Source organism: Ammospiza nelsoni, chromosome 9 (assembly GCF_027579445.1).
Source record: "Ammospiza nelsoni isolate bAmmNel1 chromosome 9, bAmmNel1.pri, whole genome shotgun sequence".
Lineage (NCBI taxonomy): Eukaryota > Metazoa > Chordata > Aves > Passeriformes > Passerellidae > Ammospiza > Ammospiza nelsoni.
Genome location: NC_080641.1, coordinates 26,491,135 through 26,508,204, shown reverse-complemented (window position 1 = coordinate 26,508,204; position 17,070 = coordinate 26,491,135). Strand labels below are relative to the sequence as shown.

General features: G+C 51.1%; 1 protein-coding gene across 1 annotated transcript in view; it reads right to left on the bottom strand.

Annotated features, from left to right (window-relative positions):
- The window catches only part of RNF220 (ring finger protein 220), a 214,594-nt gene that overhangs the window by 121,442 nt on the left and 76,082 nt on the right, over positions 1-17,070 (bottom strand). Inside the window, exon 3 of the mRNA XM_059478087.1 lies at positions 5,114-5,188. Within this exon, the coding sequence (XP_059334070.1) occupies positions 5,114-5,188 (75 nt within the window). The remainder of the gene's footprint in view (positions 1-5,113; positions 5,189-17,070) is intronic.

Below are 17,070 nucleotides of genomic sequence, written 5' to 3'. Positions count from 1 at the left end.
AGAATTTATCAGCCAAACACAGTGCTGGTATAATGTGCTATATAACTTGTGAATAAACAAACTTCAGCATGATAAATGCCCTGCTTTGAAGCCATAAAGTTATTAGCTGGTGGCTGTTAGCTACTGCTTAGCATGGGACATGCTCCTTCCGTTAACCCCTGGATGCCTGCCTGTGCTCAGAGCCCCAGGGAGATCTCTGGAGGGCACCTCCACACAGCAGGAAAGCACGGAGGGATCTGATGGGCAGGGATGCTTCTGCTGGTGTCTGTGCACATTGTACTTGATGCAAAGGCTGAGAGAGGGAAATGCTTGCTGGGAATGGGGCGCTGAATGCTGGCAGCTCCTTGCTGTCCTCTTTGAGCACTTTGGCAGCTCCTCTCCTTCCCTCTGCCCCTCAAGAGGCACATGCAGAGGGGAGCAGGGCTGGGGCAGTTAGGCTGTACTCACAGCTCAGACCTTCTGGGTGTGCACCCATTGCAGAGATGGGCTAAGAGGGGGTGGGAGCAAATCAGCACCCACCAGTCCCAGGTCACCTCCTTTAGCTGCTGAGGACTCTAAGGTAAAAGCCCAAAGTTTTTTCTGGCAGCAGCCAGGCAGCACGCTCCAGTGAGGTGTTTAGAGTTCCCTCTGCTGCCTGCAGTGCATGGCTGCTTGCAGCTCCTGCTGAGCTCAGCCTTGCTGGAGGCTGGGAGGGGCTGGGGAAGCAGGGCCAGCGCTGCTGGAGATGGGTGATCAGCACCACAGGGCCAGCAGTGCCAGGCTCCTGCCAGCACCACACCTGTGGAGCACCCTCCCCTGCACAGAGCCAGGCTGTGACACCCACCAAGGACCTCTGGTCCCTCAGGCCAACTCCTGCTCTTGTCCCACTGGACCAAGGCAGGGAGCTGGGCACAGGATGGCAGCAGGTCTCCAACACTCAACCCAGGGCATGGACAGATTTATGGAGCAGTCTGGCAACTTTGGACACACAGCCTGGAGCCCTGGAGCTGCAGAGGGAGATGCTGGTGCCCAGGTGCCAGCTATCCCCCACTTGCTATCCCTTTCCCAGTAAAACCACTCCTGCAAGGCAGCAGGAGGTATTTCAGCAGGGCCAGCTGAGGGGCAGCAGGACTCAGGGCTGCCTCAGAGCCTGCTCCTCATTTGAAGTCCTGTGTTGAAGAAACTTGTAATTAGAGTCCTGAGTATTAATTAATCTCCATGACCCTCCTCTCATTCTCCTTCCACTGCTCCCACAGCTCAGGAGGTCAGCCTGGATTATTAACACAGGCAAGCAGAGGATGGCAAGCTCCTGGGTGGGTTGGCAGACCTTGGGCCACCTTCCTGAGCTCAGAGCAGCCAAAGGCACCATGTCCCTGCCCAACAGCCTGACTTCCCTTTCCTGTCTCCCCTCTCTCTTTGCTGAGTTTGATTGGGGTCATCTCACTTGGGCACAGTCAGCACTTTGGGGATGGCATTCAATGAGCTGAGACATCCCAGAATGAGTAGAGCTGCTTCTGTGCTAACTCGGTCTGCACAGTCCTCTGCAGAGTGGCTGAGAGCAGCCTCCTGCATCCCAGAGCCTTGGATGAGCCTTGCTGGAGACAACTTATCCTGGGAGATCTCCCAGCATGATGGAGAGCAGAGCAGTAATCACAACATAAAACGTTACTGAAAAGTCTTCAAACATCCCATCTCTGCTCATCCAGGTCTTGCTTGGGTCTTTAAGAGCCTCAGCATTATAAAGGCATTGCTGGAGCACGGAGAGGACATGGACACCCTTTGTTCAACATGGCCCTTCCATCCCAGGGCTGTCCATGCTGCTTGGGGCATGGACATGGCCCCTGGGGTGGCCAGACTCCCTGGAAAGATGCTGGCACAACCCAAGGGCAGATACACTACAAAGAGCAAGGAAACAAGATATGAAATAAATCCAAACTTTTCTGACTCCCTTGTAACCACCAACTGCTTCCCTCATCTGATTTTTTCCTCTTTTCTGCTGCAGCAATAAAAAGGGGAAAATCAACATCCAAATGATCTTGTTTATGGCGACTAAATAAGCTGCATGTGCTTAATCCGTTAGAGTTTAATGAATTTACGACTTGCTCTGGAATTTGACAAGGGCTGTAAAAGAGTAATTAACATTTATCAGTGTGTTTTTTACACACACCCCACCCTCCTCCCGCCTCCCTTCCCTCCTCCTGCCGCCTGTCGCAAAGCAGCACCGGGTATCGGGGGGAATATAAAAGTGATCAATTAATTCTTAATAATCTCAGGGAAAGATTGTAGAGTCACAGTATGAACTCAGGGAGTGTCAATAAACATGCCAAAGGTTGGTCCCCCCCTTCCTGGCGCTGCTGCAGAGGAATGTGGGCAGCCAGGGAGGGGATGGGGCTGCAGGGGTGGCGCTTTGGTGGGCCAGCCCTGCACCCCTTTCCTCCTCTGTCACATTCCACTGCCCTCCAGATCAGCTTTCTGCCACTGACACAGTGGCCTCAGCCACAGGATGAAAGTGAGCAGGGTGACAAGTGGGGTCCCATCTAACTCAGCAGTGGTGGTGATTTGGAAAACACAACCCCAGTTGCTAACTATGCCAGTCAATAGCTCTGTCCTAACAGACCTGAACCTGTTGGGAGGGACCCCAAAGTCCCCACCCTGGCCACAGGGCAGCTGAACATCTGCCTAGATGTAGAGTTGCCCCACTGTCACCCTTCTGTCACTCAGGACAGGCGGCTGCTGCTGTTTCAGCTGTGCTAGATATGAGGGTATGTCCCTGCTGGCTCAAGACAAGCAAGGGGGTCACACCTTGCTTCTGTCCAGCCCTCCCAGCTGCTGTGGAGCAGGGAGGCAAGCAGGGATGCAATTTGGGGGCTCAAGGGGACAAGCCCAGGTTTCCCCCCTCAGTCCCAGGGTGGGCTGAACATGATCTCAGTGTCCCAGGAGATTGCTGTGCTGGGAGCCCAGTGTGCTCTGCCACCTCTTTTGGCAGCCCTGGAAAGCAAAGCCAGAAAGAGACACAGCCATCACCTTCCTGGTAGGTAAGACAGACATTTCCCCTGCTTCTGTGACTGCAGCATCCTGCCCCCAGCAGCAGCCTTTGCTGCATGTGTGTGACCAGGGCGTGGGGAAGCTGCATGACTGGACATCCACCGGGGAAGAGAAGGGTCAGAGCTCCTGGGGGTCACCAGGCTCCATGGAGGAGACACAGAAACATCTGGGCTTGGGGCAGAGGGTCCTGGAGACCCACAAACAAAAGCTCAAGATGATAAATCCTCAGAGGTTTGAGACTGTCGGGGGATCTGCTCTGGACAGAAACAAATTCTCCCCGTCGAACATAATAGCCCAGAAATAAGCAATGAGATAGGGATGGAGAGAGCTGGATTCAGGGAATCTGGAAAATCTCTGCCCAACACCACACAGACACTGGTGGGGATGGGAGGTGGAGGCAGCAATATCCTCCCAGCAGGCTGAGATCCCTGTGCCAGGTACACACCTGCCAGCTGGACGAGGGAAACTTGGGATTTCTTGAGAAGTGGGAGTTGTTCAAGCCAGCCTGAGGCAGCTGAGTGCAGGAGAGGCAGGGAAGAGAAAGGGAAAGTAACAGGATGACCTTGATTTATGTCACCTTGACTGGTTTGAATCCAGCTGGCTGGCCTGGGCTGTGGGGCTGGGCAGGGAGCAGGGCTGGTGGGGAGTGGGACTGAGCCCTCATACAGGGCAAGGGAGTGAGTGAGGGGCTGCAGCAGAGTCACTCTGCATGGCCAAAGCATCAGAGAGCAGCTTCTGAGTGAGAGTCTCCAGCCTTGGGCAGGCTTGCAGTACCAGGGGCTGCACAGAAGTGGCACAGATGCACCTGGGAGGGAGAAATGGAGGCATGGGGAGGGGGGTTCAGGCCACCAGGACTGGTCCCAGCACACCAACATCTCCTCGGCTCACTAGAGAGCAGGTCTAGGTCTCCACTGCATGAGCGGTGTAGCCAACATCCACAGCTGAGGCTGCCAAAATCACTCAGGAAACACTCGGGAATCACTCAGGAAACAGCGCCAGTTGCTCTTGCAGTGCTCTGCATTGCTGTCCAGGCTGCACCACAGACCCCCTGCATCACCTCTGGATCTCCCCTCTGCTGTGTGGGGCAGTGAGGGGGCAGAGGGGCACTGCACTCCCCTGCCTGGGCTGGCTCAGATGCCCCAGTGTCAGCCTGTCTAAACAGCACCTCCTCCTGCAGAGACCTTGTGCTGGGGGTGGGCAGCTCAGCATCTCTGGGGTTTGTCACGGTGCTCCTGGAGCTACCAAACAGCAGCTTGGAACACACATCCCAAAGGGCTGGGCCAACCAGACCCACCATCATCCAGCCGCTGGAAAGGCAGCCCCTGGGCTGAGGTGACTCAGGTGGCATTGGGCAAGCCCTCCCTGGCCACTGCCACACTGCCTCACACCAGGCACACGACTTCATCTCTGTGCAAGGCTGGAATCCCCCCACCTTACCCAGGTGCAAAGGCAGTGCAACTCAGAGAAGGAGCCAGGCTGTGATGGTGATGCTTGGCCAATGTTTGCTGCTTTGCAGAGGCACCTAATGGATGAGAGACAGCCTGGCCATGCCCCAGTGTTGCTCCAGTGAGGTGCTGCTGACTGGTGTAACAAAGAGCATTTATCCAGCTGCATCCCCAGTTTCTCCTGCTTTCCATTTCCCTTTTCTGTTCCTCGGGTGTGACAATTTTAATACCCATCAATAATAAGGTGAATGGTAACTGTAAAAGAATGTGCAGCCCCGTGTTGACTTTTCTCCACCCGAACAGTCACACTTCAGGTGATGAAAGAGCTGGAAGGAGTTAACAGGGGACCCCCACCCAGGTCCTCTAAATGCCCTGCCCCAGGTTTTAAGCCCATAAGCACTGATGTTAAAGATGATTTTAAGCCATGATTATAAGAAATCTATTGATCCTTTTGACTCTATAATGACAGAGTAACCATTTTAATAAAACACCTATTAATCATGCATTAACCCTTCTTAGCTATTTATACACTAAATACCAAATCAACAAGGATGTTCAAATTTCTGGGAGGCTTTTTGGAGGGGGAGGGAGAGGAGATTTCTTTAGATAACAACAACAACAAGAAGAAAATAATGCAAACTTACAGAGGGGGAGAGTTAAAATCATACGATGAGTGGCAGTTGCAGACGCCTGGGGCCCTCTTTGGTTGTCGCTTCTATCTGGCAATCAATTGACAAGAAATTGAGATTATGAAACATTGTGCCTACGATCAAAGGAGGTGGGCATACTTCCCCCATCTGAGGCCAAATCTCCACTCCCCCAGGGGAACTAATATCAGGGAATACCAGTAATTTGGCTTTCAGCAGGTATGAGACAATGCTGACACCAGTTTCAGTGTGAATGTGTCCACCAGCCCCATGGGTCTTTGTGGCAAACTTGGAGCAAGGTTGCAACACCCTAAAGGTGGATCCTACTGGAATATCTAAGATGCCAAGGATTTTTTGTGAGAGACTTCATCTGGAGCAACAGAGTAAAAAGAACGGGAAATTAAGGAAGCAAGCACTCCACCAGCTCAGGCCAGTTGGGAATGGGCACGGGTTGTTCACCCCCTCTCCTTGCCCTTCCCTGAAACCCACAGCATCAGCGTGGAATGGTTCAGCTTGCAGACCTGGACTGGCACAGCCCTGGGGCCTCTTGTGGAAGAGCACGAGAGGGGGCAGGCAGGGCTTCCTTCTGCCCCAACCGTTGCAGCCTCAGAAACCACAAAGTCCCCGGGTGCATTAGGAACCGCCTGGAGGCCGGAGCTTCCTGCAGGTGCCCCACGCTCATGAATCACACCTTGTCAGGCCTGGGGTGCCCAACGGCTGGGTGACTGCAGTCCTGCCCTGGGACGCACCTGCCTCCCCGCCACGCCAGCCCAGCCAGGCAAGGGTTAAGCAGGCATTAATCACACTGTTTGAGAGACATTTCAAAGCCTCTTCCAAATATTATAAAAAATGTCTTTAATCATCTAATAGCATGAAGTCCTCTGATGATGGATGGAAAGAAGTTGCCTCTCTCCTCCTGATCCTAACAGATGAGGCTGAAGAGCTGCTGCTCTGGGGGGGGGAAAGTTGGGGAGGGGGCTTGGGGAAGAGAAGGACATTTCTCAACCTCCCACCAGAGCAGTTATAAATATGAGGTCATACAGCAAGAGATGATAACACATTAAGGGCTCTTGAGATATTAGTCTGTCAGCCTCGTTAGACACAGCCTATTTGGGGCTGACTGCGTAATTAGAGGCTGGGGTACCCATAACTCATTGGTGTTTATATGGTAGGAAGGGGCTTCAGTAACCATCACCCTCAGCACTCTGAGAAGCCATCTTCATCAAGCATTAAACCCTGCTGCAAATAGAATCCTTCTGCCCCCAGTAAGAACTGCTCCTGCTTCCCTCCTCCTGCCCTTCCCACTAAGCCTGGAACCCATTGCATGCTCAGTGCACCCACCCTCACCTCTCCCCTCCCTTCTAGCTGGGAAACAGGGTTACAGCTTGGCCAAGGTGCCCCAAGGTAGTTATTGAACAAATGGAAAAGTCCTGGGTCCCAGTTCCCTTCTCATGGAATAGCCCATGGGGAGCAGTCCATGCTTGGCTCTGCAAGGGACTGCATCCCCCAAGAACCCCTAGACAACCTCCATAGCAAGTCTGACCTGCACCCTCCCACCCCCCAGGGAATAGCTCCAGGCTGGGCTGGAAACAGCTTGGACAAAATGGGTCCTGGGAAAGACTGAGCAGAAATAAGTCCAAAGAAAGGCAAAAACATGCAAAAACACCAGGAGAGCTTGTCACTCCTGCCCTGCTGTGAGCATCACCTTGCTTGGTGGGGAAGCTGGTGAGGAGCTGGGCTTTCCATGTGTTCTCCAGTTTCTCTTCTCAGTTCTGCGTAGGTGGCGGTGAGCGCTGACACGCACAGGCACTTCCCAGCCAACCCAGCCAAAAATTTGGACAAGTGAAACAGGGAAGGGGAGTGTTTCCCTTATGAAACCAAGCAGAGCAAAGGCTCCACAGGTGCTGGCTTTGACTCAATAGGGAACAGACAGGGAGCAGTAAGCAGGGGGAGAAAAGCAAAAGCCAAACCCAATGTTGTGCACTCCACAGAACTTTCCCAGCAACACACCCCTGTAAGTTCTCTTGCTGTGTGGCAGGAGGAAAACTAAGGCACCGGGAAGTGCAGGGACATCAAACAAGAAACAAGAGCCCTCACTGCAGAAACTGCCTGACACTGCCAAGGTCCATGGCATGGCCACCCAATGCCTCATCCCCTCTCCCTGCTTGAGTCCTGTAGCCAGGGAGGGGGCAAGGGGTCTGCAGAGGAGGGGGCAACCCCATGGCTTTCCAGGATGAGGTAGGATAATGAATCCTGATGGGGGAAGTGACCTTTTCCAAATGCCACATGTCATTGGATTTTATATCACACCAGGACAATGTGCCATGGGTATTAAAATCGTTTTTCCAATAGAAGCATGCCTGTGTATGTGTGTGTCAGAGAAAGATGTGAGAAAAATAAAATTAAGATGTGAAAATTAGGCTGCGTCCAAACACGGCCTTTAGAAAGAGACTTGGATCCTCACAGAGCAGGATGGAGGAAAAGATCCATGCCTTTTGCTCCAGAGATCACAGATGATTTTGTCAAGGGAATATGACTTGTCTAAAACTCTATGACAGAAAAAGAGAAAAGGAACTCAAGTCCTGATCTCTGTTTCTAAAGTTCTGCAAAGACTTTCAACTCTGCAGTGTCCCTCTGCTGTGGAGGGACATCTCCAGAGCTGCTCTACCCCTGGAGGCACAAACAGATGAATGTGGAGCACAGATCACCTTGCATGTGTGCTGCTGGACCCCACAAGTATTAGTCTGGTGCATAAGGAGGCAGCCAAGTCCTGCAGGACAGACAATATAGACAATGCCAACTTGCTCAGTCCCATCTGGGATGCAAAGCAGCCCCTGTTCCTGTGGACCAGCCCAAAGATGTGAGCAGAGCATCCATGGAGTTACCCATACACACAGGTATGGACACTCTCCCCATACATGCCAGGATGCATTCTGATGTGAAAACACAATGTGAAAAGGGAGGCACTGGAAGCCAAATTCACTTGAACTCCAGCCTGTTCCCTCAATCTGCAGGGCAATTGTCCTCCTGAAATAACAATTGTCCGGCTGGGACAAAAAAAAAAAAAAAAAAGAAAAAAAAAAAAAGAAAAGAAAAAAGAAAAAGGGACAAGCTGTGTTTGTTTATTCAGCTTCTTTCTCCCTCTCTCCTCTCGACAATACCCTGACACCGTGTCCTGCCGCGCCAGGGCTGCAACCCCAAAGGGCTAAATTTGTCCCAGCTGGAGCCCTGTTTACAAGCCTTGTCCTGTTTACAGCACGGTCCGTCCTGTCCAGGGCCAGGCAGTGGCCATCTCTGGGGTGGACAGCTCAAGCCTCATCTTCCTTGGCCTCTGCCGTTCCTAGGCTGCCCATGAGGTCCCTGGAAAGGACCCATCTCTGCTGGCATGCACTGGCCTTGCTCTGCTGCAGAGGGATGGGACCTCACCTGCCTACCCTCTAGTATGGGGGTCCCCTACCATCCCAGGCTGCCTCACCTGCAGGAGCTCCTTTTGGCAGGACTCAGTTGGCAACATCCAGGCTCTTATTTGCTGTTTAATGAGTTCCAGCTAATGAATCCCAACACATGAAAGGTTTTCATTAAACCTCTGGCTTGCTGTCAGCATTGGCCACAAGTTTGGAGAGGTTGGGAGTCACAAGAGTGGTTTCAGGGGTGACTGAAAACTCTCACCTAGGAGCCTATGTGCCACCTGCTGCCCTGTCACCCTTTCCATGTCCATGCCTGTTCTCAGTGGATGCAGAGGGGATGTGAGATCCCCGTGGATGTGAAATGAAGCAGCTGACCTTGTGCTACTGCAGCCTCCTTTATCAGGGCAGTGAACAGAGGCTCACCTCATTCCCAGTGGCAGGGCCACTGCTCTGCAGTGATGGATCCCTCTCTGTACCTGCTAGGGGCTACATCCACTTAGGCTTAATGAGTGAGCAACCTCCAGCACGCTGATGCTGCAGCCTTTTCGCGCACAGACCTGGTGGAAAACACTTCCTGATGTCGCCCTGGGAAGTTCCTGCTTGAAGCCAGGAGTCCTGGATCACATGTTGTGATACGGGGCTCCTTGTGTGCATATGGAGGGGAAAGGAGGATCTCACAGAGAGACCCTGACATGGGTTCAGCTCCCAGACTGGATGAAGGGCTCAAATTTCAGAGCCCAGTGCTGCATCTGTGCAAGGAAGGGTCCAAGAGCAGCTGAGTCTGGACCAAGGCTCCAGTTGCTGCAGGCACAGGAGCAGAAGAGTGAGTTACCAAAACCTTCCTGTTGCTACACTTTCTGGAGATGGATTGTCCAGAGCAATGCCCATGGTGGCACTGTCATGGTGTCCATTTTCCAAGTGCCTCCTTATCTCCCACTGCTCACACCTACCTCACTTCTTGCCTACAGCCCAGTTTTGGGTTTGCTTGTAGCCTGGCTGGGGGGAAGCCTTTCTGCACTGTGTGTCCTGAATGGCATCACATGGTGAAGAAGAAGCTGCAGGAAGAGCAGAAGAGGGGTTGTACGCCCCAGCCTACCTCCCTATCCAGAGATTTGGAGACCATCTGTGCATGATTGTGAGTGAGGGTGAATTTGAGCACAAAGGCTTGTCTACATGAAGTACAGCTCCTGAGAAGATCCCCATGCTGGGCATTTCCTATTCCCAAAATGATACTTTGTTTGCTCGAGTTCACCAGACCCCCTTTCACTCTGAAATACAAATGGAGGGGAAGTTTTGGGGAATATTTAAAAAATCAGAAAGTGACCCCCACCCTTCATTCATGTTCACTTCCAAACACAGGCAGGACTTTAAGGGAAGGGCTAATGGAATAGCACATCTGCACACAAACACACACTGTCTGAGCCCCTCACATGTGCAGATCCTCATCTCCGGAAGAAGATCTTCTTGTCAGGAAGTCACGGCCCTGATTACTTTGTCTTCTACGTTTAAGAACATCCCTAACTGCTCCTTGGATAGCTCAATTAGTAAAGTGAATATATTATATAAAGTCTAAAAGATTAAACTATCATAGGCAGCCCATAATTTCATGAAGAAGTCAGGGGAGCATATCCCTCTTATTAACTCTATAACAAATGTGATGAAAATGTTCAAATAGAATGTTAATGCAATGTTACGTGTAATTTTCCCAGGCGATTTTCTGCTGAAATATTTCTTTATTAATAGTAATTGAGGGTATAAATTATGAATGAGGCGATTTTCTCCTTTCACTGGGAAAGACGTACTAATGGCAATAATTCTTTATAATAATTTTTTTGGGGGGAGAATGGGGAGGGAGCTAGGGTGAGGGGTTTAAAGAAAAAAAATCTTTAAAGGGATTGCAAAATATATAGACTAGCAGTGCATGTTTTATGGCAGGGCACTGTATTTTATATCCGTGTGCTGGCCATCAGTCCTGTGTGGGTCTGTACTGCACGTGCACGAGGTTTGGGCCTCTGGCAAAGGCGATTTCCTCCTCTATTCTACGTGTGTAAAGCCTGACATCAAGCACAGGGAGTATGAGAGCACCAATGCTGTGAGTCTGCAAATTCAGGACTCCCTGTTTCACTGTTTAAGGGAAAGAGTGGCAGGAAGCACTCGGTGAGCCACAGGGAATTGTGGTTAGTAGGTGGGTACTCAGGGATGAGCAGGTTAGTGGTGAATTTAATACAGACTCTGACACTTTTCCATGTTCTCACCATAACCAAAAGCACTTTGTGCTTTTGTTTGGGGTTTTTTTGGGTGTGTTTTACCATCAATTCAATGCTGCTAATCCTGACCCCCAGCACCTCCATGTGCGGAGATGCTTGGTCCTACAGCCACCGAATCTTGAGCAGCCTTGAAGAGGGGTGGGACTGGGGCAATGCTGACTTCCAAATGCCACCCCCACCCCTCTGTGGGACAGCACCTGGGGACACATACAAGGCCAGCCCAGGGCCATGTGCTCACACACCATGGACAGGCAGCCCCAAGCAGCACAGCTGCTTGAGGGAAAACAAAAAGTCCTTTTGGTGATGCCAGAATGAAAGAGGCATTTTACAAGGATTTCAGAGCTAGCTCTCCTTTCGGGTTGTATGGCTTTTTCAACAGACCAAATGATTTCAAAATTTTTCCACTCAATTAAAAGAAATGATGGTTTGAGTGCAATTCTTAGCCCCTTGCTCCTGCACACATCTCTCTTTTCAAAGAAAGACAAAGGTATAGTCTCCCTTAAATGTAAAGGATGGTATCCCTTAAATTTTCATTACACTTCAATTGGCTTTAAAAAATCTTCTGAAAGGTTTAAAACTTTCATAGCAAAGAATCCACTTTCCCCCACAATTTTATTTAAAACTTTTCGCAGAAAGGAAACTTTTCAAACAAGTTCTAATCTACAACAAGCATAGGAAGAAAAACTCCTGACTCCAGGCCTTTGCCATGTGAACTAAAGCGCTTCAGCTAGCTAAAAAATGTCTCTGGTAAGGATTTCCACTGAGAGTGGCCAGCACATACTGGTACCCAGCAAGGGGTAGAGGTCCTGCCAGGACACCCATGCACAGGGGTGCAGATGTGCCCCACATGAGTGCAGATGTGTTGAGGAGTGGGTGGCTTTGCTCCTCCCCAGGGCAGCTCTTACACGGTGGGAGATTCCCCCTGCTCAGGCTTCTCCCTGAGCTCTGTAAGAAGAGCTAGAGCTGGTTCTTCTGCAGCCAGCTGACTGTGCTGCCCTGTCTCTCCCCTTCTCTGGAGGCACAGACCCTCAGGCCCTGCCCGTGGCTTACTCCGCACCAGCAGGCTGTGCGAGAGGCTGCAGAAACGCGAACAAAATCAGCGCAATCCGTCACCAACCCTCCTCAAAATTAGGTTAATAATTTATGATGTTAAATGGGACAGTTAATAGCTGGGCCAGATGATTCCTCAGCTAATCTAGAGCATGGGCTGAGCTGCAACGAGTCCTCTGAGAGTTCATTACACTCCCCAACCCTCGGCGCTAGTGCTTTTGGCTGTACTGATACCTACGGGAGGCTGTGGCTGGTGCCGCTGGCAACACGCCTAAGACTTGCCCCTCATCAATTAAGAGAAATAAGGAAATTGACAGGAAAATTAATTTCCAAAGAGACAATGCTTCTGAAGCCAGCACTGCCCCCAGAAAGCTGGGGGGTTATCTGGGAATCCTGCCTGGGAGGACTGTGTTTGCTGTCTCACTGAACGAGGTCAGGCTGCTTTTCTGAGGGATGGGAGAGCAGGGAGGGATGTAAGCAATTGAACAAAAGGTGCTTTGGCTTCTGGGTCAGTCCCATGCAGGCTCCTTATGAGGGAGGGTGCTCAGCTGTATTTGTGAGGAGATGCACAACACACACCTGCTGCTTAAAGCCCCCCAGTGCATTGTGGCTCACCAGCAGCAAGGATTTACTCCCTGACAAGGCACATTCCCAACAAAACCTCAGAGATGAGGGGTCGGGATGAGAAAGCTCAGCAGGTCTTTTCTGTCAAGGAAACAGAGCAGGATTGAGACAATCAGGATGAGACAGTCAGGGTGCTGTCCAGGGCCAGCCCTCACCCAGAGAACAGCCATGGGTGGATCTCCAGCTGCTTGCCTGTCTCTCTAACCTCCCTCTCACTGGAGATCAGATCAAGCCCAGACACAGAAAGCAGGCATTGGATAAAATAGCTTCCCCTCACCAAGACCTCAGCCTCTGTCTGTGTCCTGAGCCATTCCATGTCCCCCATGCTTTTTGCTTCCTCCTTGGTCCCAGTAACCTTCCTAAACCACATGACAATCTTGCCAGCCACAGCCAAAAAATGCAAGGAATTACCAAGAGTACATGTTGTCCGTATGATGGGCGCTTTTCATCCTTATCCAATGTAAACAGATCACTGGGGTCCAGGGCACCTGGAGACAACAAAGACCCTCTGATACTGACAATCTTTGACTCCTGCTTTGCCCATTCTGCTTTGCTTCTTCCTTCTCAAAGACCAGATTCTGCAAGGCAGAAATGCTTCAGAAAGCTTGCTGTCTCTTGAGATCATGCTCAAGAGAAACAAAAAGTAAGCAGGGACCCCACCTCATTGATCTCAGCTCTATGTGGAGGCAGGAATCTCTTCTTTTGCTCCAGCATCTCCCTGGGGGTGGTGTCAAGCAGTGCCAGCCTCAGGCAAACCTGAAAGAGTGTGGCACAGGTGCTCTTCTCTCCAGAAGAGCTAGAGATGGGTACCCTTGAGTATGGCACTTCAGACAGACTAAATCTCTTTTACAAATAGAAAAACTAAGTCACTAACTGTGAGTGACCACTCAACATTAGCAGCAATAGCACCTGAAGGGAGTAATTCTTCCCACAATCTAAGGTTCCCAGTACCAACATGTCCATATCCTGCCCTTAAGTAGGAGCTTGAGACAGACCCAATGGGCTAAAAAGTGACTGGCTGGGCTGCAAGTGCAGGCTGCTGCAGCCAGATGTGCACTGATGACTCGGGCAGATGTTGGCCCTGCAGCACGTTCAGGCAGTAATTCCCCTTCTCCCTTCCACATTCCTTCTCTGCCAAATTCAAACCATGCACAGTGCAGGGGGATTACCTGCAATTACAGCTTTCACACGTCCAGGCTGGTTTCACTCAGCTGGGGGAGAGCAGAGGGAAGTAAGGGCATCCATATGCTGGGATTCTGCAGCCATTCCCCTGCCTGCGTTAGAGGCAGCCAGTGCTGTCTCACCCCTGCAGCTCCCTCCCCTCCTCCAAAACCCCCTCCCAGGTAGGAAAACCAAGAAGGCCAGGGCCAGCACCAGAGTCCATTTTCTTTCCAGCTTCTGCCCAAGTGAGTATGGGAGAAATGACAATTAGGGGGACAACAAATGAGGCTGCCAGACCCTGGGGGAGACTTGTGCAGTAACTTGAGGCTGAAGCGGAAATAGCTCCAGTCAACCCACTTAGAAAATCATCATTACTGTAAAATTTATGGCTGACATGAGCTTGTCTGAGAGATATGACTATTTAAAGGCAGCCAAAGCCTCCATTTATAATAATGTGAGGGAAGGGGGGATAGAGAGAGATGGGGCAGGTTTGAAGATCAAAGGGGCATTTGGGAAAGCAAAGGAGACTCTGTCTGCCTTGGTGGCAGGGGCAAAGGGACAGGGCTTCAGTGCAGAAAGGGTTGGTGTGGTGAGGCGAGACACTGTGTCCTATGGGAAGGGACCAACATTCTGCCATGGCTCTGCTGTCCCAGTCCCTGAGACCACAGCACTCTCTTTGGCCTCTGCCAGTCACTCCTGCCTTTGGGGCAGACAAAGTGCCACCACCTGGGTGCAAGGTGTCCTGGACGCCAGGCACACAGGTGAGCTCAGCACCACCCAGGCAGTGCTGGACAGGGCCAGCATCACCCACTCATGGTATGCTGCAGGATTCACCAGGAGTGTGCTTGTAACTACATGTGAAGAAGAAAGCCATTACTGGGACAGGGAGAGAAAAAAAGCAGTGACAGGTTTGGAGGACAACAGGCAAATGCCTACAAGGTTCAGTTTCTTTTTTCCTTATATTTGTTAAGGACAGAAAATTAGTCCTGGTGGGGGATTCCTGATAGGCCATTGCTGTACCCAGGCCCTTAGCCATCCTCCTTAGGTGCACTTCCCTCAGGGCTCTACAAAGAGGATGTAATCACTCATTGAGACTTGTTTGGGGAGCACCTCATTCCAACAGCAGAGCCAGAAGGAAGGCCCACTTGCCAGTTCCTTGGGACAGGTAATCTGGCCAACCCTTACCTCCAGTCAAACAGAAATGCTTCAAATTTGCTGGAGGATGGATGCCAGGGATGCCCATCTTGGTTGGAGACACACTGCATGTCCCACCTAGCATGTCCCTGTGCCATGCTTCCCTATGGATGTGCAAGGGAATATGGGCCCTAGCCATGAGAAGGTTGGAAATGAGCACAGAGGTACGGATGAGCTCTCCACTGAGGCACCCCCAGCAGCCTGCAGGACAGCACTCCATGCCATCCAGAGCAGGGAGCAATCCCTGGAGGGACCGCCCTGCCCAGGGACCGCATGGAGCCAGCCACTGGCATTCCCGCCCGGGCTCTCCTCCCAGTCGGGCTGCTCCCTGTCCTTCGGGGATGGCAATGGCTCCTCACCTGATTGAATTTCCAGGCCATCACTTGCTCTCCCTGCAGCTGCGAGGCACGATCGCCCTCCCGGCAACCCCACGCTCACCCCGCGGAAGGAGGGGCTAATTCAGTTAGCCCAGTGGCATTAGCTGCCGTGAAGAATAACCCGCCAACAAGGGCCTGCGAGCCTGACACAATATTAAAGACCCCACTGCCCTCACTTGGGGCAGATTAAGCTGGGCTCATTGCTTTAATGCTGCACTCCTCGGCCGGGCTCCCTCCAAGGCTCTGCACCTTAACTGTATTACCCCAGCACCGATGTGCTTGACCTGACGATATTGCTCCCACTGATAATTCACCTCCCAAGAAACTTTGCCTTTTTGACCTCATGCTGGAGTAGGTTCTAACCCCACGGAGCAGGGCTACCCCTGCATCCCACCATCCACAGGCTCGCTTTCCCTCAGCATCATCTCCTGCCTCCCTGATCTACTAGAGGTCTTGAGGTACCTTCTTCTGCCAAGCTCAGGCAACTTGCCCCTGAAAACAGGTCACTGTGGTGACCCCAGGATCTCAGTCTTTATCAATGACTGCACTGACATGCACAGTGAACCTGTGGCACATGTATGGGTGTGCAGAGGATGGAGAATGTAATTTACAGCACCAAGGATGTGCGGGACATCCTGGCTCACTAACCTTGTCTGGCGTACCAAGGCTCTCTCACTAGCAATGTGAAGTGATGCACAGAGGGGGCATTAGGTCCTTCCTCTCCCAGGGATACACATGTCTCATCTGACCCAAGGAAGCAATCAGGAAAAACACCCAAATGCCAGCCTAGAGGGAGCCTGGGCTCCAAGTGAAACTCAACAGAGCGGTGTGGGAGCAAGACTTGGGGTCATCCTGCTGCTGCCAAGCACAGGCAGTGCCAACATCATCTTGGCTTGGCAGCAGCCTCTGCCTCCTCTCACCCAAAAGCTGCCAGCAGCTGTCTTGTGCTCTTATCCCTGCTTCACCCCGTGGCCTGCAAGCAATACAGGGAGAATCTGTACAGGAAGATGCTGTCTGCTGGGGCTGCTGGCTCACACAGCCTTGCTTTTCAGAGGAAACAGCACCAGAGAGGAATCACTCTTGCATTTAGTCAAAACCAGAGGGCCACTGTATCCTATAAATCTCCAGAATGAAATCTTTGAATATGGAAAACTCACCTTTTCTGAGAGAAAAAAAAAAAGTCTGATTTAGCCACCTATTGACTTCTGCCCTCCTCACCAGAAAATCATAATAATCTACACCAACCTTTTCCTCTTACTTTTATCACTGGCCATGATATCACTGATATAATTTTATCGTTATGTAAAAAAGAGGTTGGATTGCTGGATGCTCTATCTCACCTCCTTGGAAGAAGCAGGTTAGCATCAGCAAATTATAGCTCCAGCTCTCGACTCAGAACAAGGCATCTGCTCCCTGCTTTGCTCCTTTGCCTATGCACAGGTAGTTTCTATACTTGCCTTGCACAGTTAGTGCTTGGGTAGTGTATATCAGGTGTCTTTACATAACTAATGTATATGTATAGACATTACTATTTACACTAAAAAATAATAATGACCAGGCAATGCTCACAACAAGCAAGACCTTATTTTGGAAACATTTTGCTTCCTTATTTTCTGATTTCACTACTCAAAGGTGTGTTTCCTTTTTTTTTGAAGAAACAAAACTAGAAAAAGGAACGAACCTAAACTTCCACTCGTAACTCAGACCACAAGTCTCGGTGTTTTTCTTAATATTAAAACTTTTGGTGAAGCTGTGTTTGACCTGGTGCTGCTTCTGCACAGGAAGCAGAGCATCCACATGAAAAGAGTGTCACAGAGCAGTTGTGAAGCCACATGGTTTGATGGCTCTCAGGACAGAAAGGGTCTATTTTCACT